At 31.1% G+C, this 4,463-nt stretch overlaps 1 protein-coding gene across 1 annotated transcript; it reads left to right on the top strand.

Moving 5' to 3' along the window:
* Positions 1–5: 5 nt before the first annotated feature.
* On the top strand, positions 6–4,461 carry LOC144843068 (transcription factor IIIA-like). Its single transcript, XM_078699748.1, has 11 exons — positions 6–154; positions 511–611; positions 791–878; positions 1,557–1,645; positions 2,057–2,130; positions 2,325–2,411; positions 2,678–2,724; positions 2,859–2,942; positions 3,258–3,413; positions 3,677–3,998; positions 4,106–4,461. The coding sequence occupies exons 1-11, from the start codon at positions 68–70 to the stop codon at positions 4,345–4,347; spliced, it is 1,377 nt and encodes a 458-aa protein (XP_078555874.1). The 5' UTR covers positions 6–67; the 3' UTR covers positions 4,348–4,461.
* The last annotated feature ends 2 nt before the right edge of the window (positions 4,462–4,463 follow it).

Genomic DNA, 4,463 nt, shown 5'->3' with positions numbered 1-4,463 from the left:
TATGCTTGGTCGCACACGCACGTGGCGTTGTAAATCAAGAATCGATACTAACAAATTGTGTTAAATTATGCCTTTCTGTAATTTTGATGACTGTTATGCAAATTTTGACAAATTATCGAAGTTAAAAGAACATGAATTGAAACATACAGGAGAGGTATGTGATTTTTAAAAGCTTTAAACCCCTATCTAAATTCTAGGCTCCATATTTCTGCTTACAAACTCCACCCATTTTCAGTTGTCCTACGCACGGAATGTGTGCTGTGTCGGTTTACTTCGAAGTTTGAGTCAGTTCGTCCTAAAAAGGGAAATGAAACCTCTCGATAAACAGAATGTGTGTACATCATAGTAAATACACAGTTTACACTTTTAAATAATATAATATAGAAACTAATAACCCATAAAATTATAATTTATAAACGAAATAAAAAAAAAAAAAATGTTTGAAAATTGTTTGTATATTAAATAATGCTTTTAACCATTTAAAAATGGTATTTTGATATTATATTACAGAGACCATTTGTCTGCACAATCGACGGATGTGAAAAATCATTTTGCAGAAAAGCACATCTCACTCGACATATTAAGTCACATTCTGGAACAAAAGATTATTTGTAAGTTTGGAGTCTCAGGGCAGGGAATATTGAAGTTTATTTAACAAAAATGCTAGTTAAATAAATTATTATGTAGTATACTTATTCATTAAAGTACGATCAAGTTTATTTCTATGATATGTTCTTATTGCATTGTTTTTCATGGCTAACGTTTTTATGTATGTCTGTTTTGTCAACAGATGTCAAAAAGAAGGATGTGATCATCGTTTTGTGAGTGCTGAAACTCTCAAGAAACATATGAAAAGGTTTCATGAACAGTGTCTGAAAGTAAGTTAGTAGTAAGTAGTATTAGTTAATATTATGTTATAAAGTAAGTTAGTTAATATTATGTTATAAAGTAAATTAGTACTTATTATGTTATAAAGTAAGTTAGTACTTATTATGTTATAAAGTAAGTTTGTACTTATTAAGTTATAAAGTAAGTTAGTACTTATTAAGTTATAAAGTATGTTAGTACTTATTATGTTATAAAGTAAGTTAGTACTTATGCAAGTAAAGTAAGTTACTTACTATGTTATAAATTAATTTTGTTACTTAATATGTAAGTAAGTTAGTACATCATTAAAAAGATTCATTCAGTTGGTATTCCAAATAAAATATAATAGTTAATTACTATTACGGTCTTTAAGATAATTAACTATTATATTTATAAGTTAGTACAGTACTTAATATGTAAGTAAGGTAATATATTATGCAAATAAGTTAGTACTTATTATTAATTAGTAAATATATAATTATACTGATTTTTTTTTATATATTAGTAGTATAGCTTTAAGCTTGCTTTGTTTTGTGAATCTTGTTGTTGCCTCATATTGCTATGTATTCCATTCAGTAAGTGGCGAGCTCCCCGCTGTAGTGTGTGAATTGAAATAAAAAAAATGATAATTACATAGAAAGGGTTCAAATAAAATATTATCTTAATAAATACATTTCTTATCTTTCCAGTGTGATTTTGAAGGCTGTAATGAAACATTTAGGAAGAGACAACAACTAAAAGTGCATCAAGTCACTCATACAGGGATCAATCCATATCGGTAAGTTGTATACAACCGTAGCTCTGTCTACACTATCAAACTTACGTGACAAAAAAATGTGATGTGCTCATATGGACATGATGATGTCATATCACTACCATATTTGGGTGTACCACTACCATATGTGCACATTACACTTGTTTTGTCAATCTAGTTTGATAGTGTAGATAGAGCTTTAGTTGCATACCACCGTCTTAAAGCTCTGTCTTCAATATCAATGTGATGTGGCCATATATTGATATGGTGATGTCATATCACTACCATATTTGGGCATATCACTACCATATATGGGCATATCACACTTTTTTTGTCAAACTAGTTTGATAGTGTAGACAGCGCTTTAGCATAGCACTGTTGTCCTTACACAATGTCCAGTTGATTTGTAGCTTAATGTTTGGTTTTTATTCATAGATGCACTGTTGAGGGCTGTGAGGTGCGTTTTGCTCTACCTAGTCGATTGAAGAGGCACATGAAGAAACATGATGGTACGTTGTAAAGAAAATGTTTATTAAATCATTGTACATTTTAATATAGTTTTTAATGCTTTTTTTATAATAATTATTTTAATACTTTGTTAAGGGAAAAGATTTGTCCATGTACAGTGTATCATGGTTTATTTTAATAAAAATCTAGATGCATTAATTAAATTTATTGAAAATAAACACATTTTTTTTTATAGGACGAAATTGTCCAAAGGATGGTTGTAGTGAAATATTCACATCCTGGTCCTTGCTTAGAAAGCATTTGAGCACAGATCATGTTGAAGGTGAGAGCTCGTCAAAATCAAAACAGGTCTTTCCAAGCATTCACTAATAAAATAACTTTTCACTTGATGCAGTTTGTCCCTACAATATTTTATGTCTCGACTTAAATAACAATTAGTGGTTTTAATTACTATTGGGTTTGGTAATGATAAAATTAAAATATTATCAATTAACGAGCAGTTTTTCTATTTGGACCAATGTCTATTCTGCTCCTGGTAAATTGTTATTGAAATTGCAGAATAAACATTATTATTTTTTTGTTTGTCAGAATTAAAATGCAGCATGTGTGAAAAAACATTCAAGAAAAAGCATAAAGTAAGACAAATTCACTTTTTTTATTTCTATTTGTAAACATTTCAATATGGAACTACTGCATAGCACCATAGAGATCACTATAATATCTCTATGATAGCACACATATTTTAACATAGACTTGTTGTTTGTTATAGCTCCGCTTACATGAACGTGTTCACACTGAGAGGGTTGATGTGTTTCAATGTCCAAGAGATGGCTGTGGTAGAACGTACACAAGGGTAATATTAACACTCTGTTCACACAGAAAAATAGATAGATATAGATAGCTTTTAAAGTCAGGTTTGCAATACACCATATGTTAAGGGGTTAGGGTTAGGGAATTTGTGAATGTTCAGTTGTTATTCACTTGTCTCCTGAGGGGTCATATAGTGGGTCATACAATTGACAAGTGCATTATGCTATAAACATCTTCTGTAGAATGCTAGGAAATTAAAGATGAGTTGAATATAATGTAGCAGAGTCTAAGGCAATAGACTGGCAGGGTGTGTGAACAGCCCTTTATAACTTTTAATGAATTGATTTTATTTCCATAGCTGATATATTTACAAATGCACATTGATAACTACCATGAGGGCGCTAGACCATTTGCATGCAGTCATGAGAACTGTGCAAAAACATTTGCGCATAAAGTTTCGTTGGAAAAACACCAAATTGTACATAGGCCAGGATATGTAAAACCACAACCAAAGGTCAGTATATAAAACTAGCAGGTACTAATTCTAATCATAGTAATATTTGTATAAAGCTCTATCTACACTATCAAACTTTATGTGACAACAAAATGTGATGTGCCCATGTATGGACATGATTATGATTAGTATTATATATCATTACCATATTTGGGTACATCACACTTGTTTTGTCAAACTAGTTTAATAGTGTAGACAGAGCTTTAGACCACTAACTAAAAAACTAGTTTTCAATAATAACATAATTTTATCATTAATTTCAGCCAAGGAAACAACGATCAACTGCATCCAAAATAAGTGGTGTCGTAAGTTATATTCATAAGCATGAAACCGTCAATTGTACTACATCAGTAGCGCCTGAAGGTACAGTGCAGGTCAAAGGTCACTGTACAAATAGCCAGGTAGAAGGTCACTCTACAAATAGCCAGGTAGAAGAAGATCACTGTACAAGTAGCCAGGTAGAAGGAGGTCACTGTACAAATAGCCAGGTAGAAGAAGATCACTGTACAAATAGCCAGGCAGAAGAGGATCACTGTACAAATAGCCAGGCAGAAGAGGATCACTGTACAAATAGCCAGGCAGAAGGTAACTGATTATTTAGTTTTCATAAATAAATTCTCAAATGAACACAGTACTGTAATTGTTTATTTTGAATGTTTAAATATTGATCACCTAAATTGATTTTAATTTAGATGTTCCTGATGCAATGGACATTGGCGATAGCAAACAGATTGTTACGAATGTCCACGAAGCAATGGACATCGACGATAGCAAACCAATTGTTACAAATGTCCAGATGAAATCAGGAAATGAACCAAATCAGATAAAAGAACGGACGACTGAAAACGTAACCATAGATGACAATTTTTTTACAGAAGAGCCTGTACAAAGTTCCTTAGCGTTACATATTTTGGAAAGTATCCAATGCCAATAGTATTTATGTTATTTTAGTTATATAATTTTAAAAATATCAAACATTGGTCTAACGAATATATAAGAAATAATTACTGTATGAACAAGAAATGTTCAATAAAAAATATTCTATGCATG

Source organism: Antedon bifida, chromosome 5 (genome assembly GCF_963402885.1).
Source record: "Antedon bifida chromosome 5, ecAntBifi1.1, whole genome shotgun sequence".
Classification (NCBI taxonomy): Eukaryota; Metazoa; Echinodermata; class Crinoidea; order Comatulida; family Antedonidae; genus Antedon; species Antedon bifida.
This window is presented reverse-complemented; position numbering and strand designations above follow the sequence as displayed.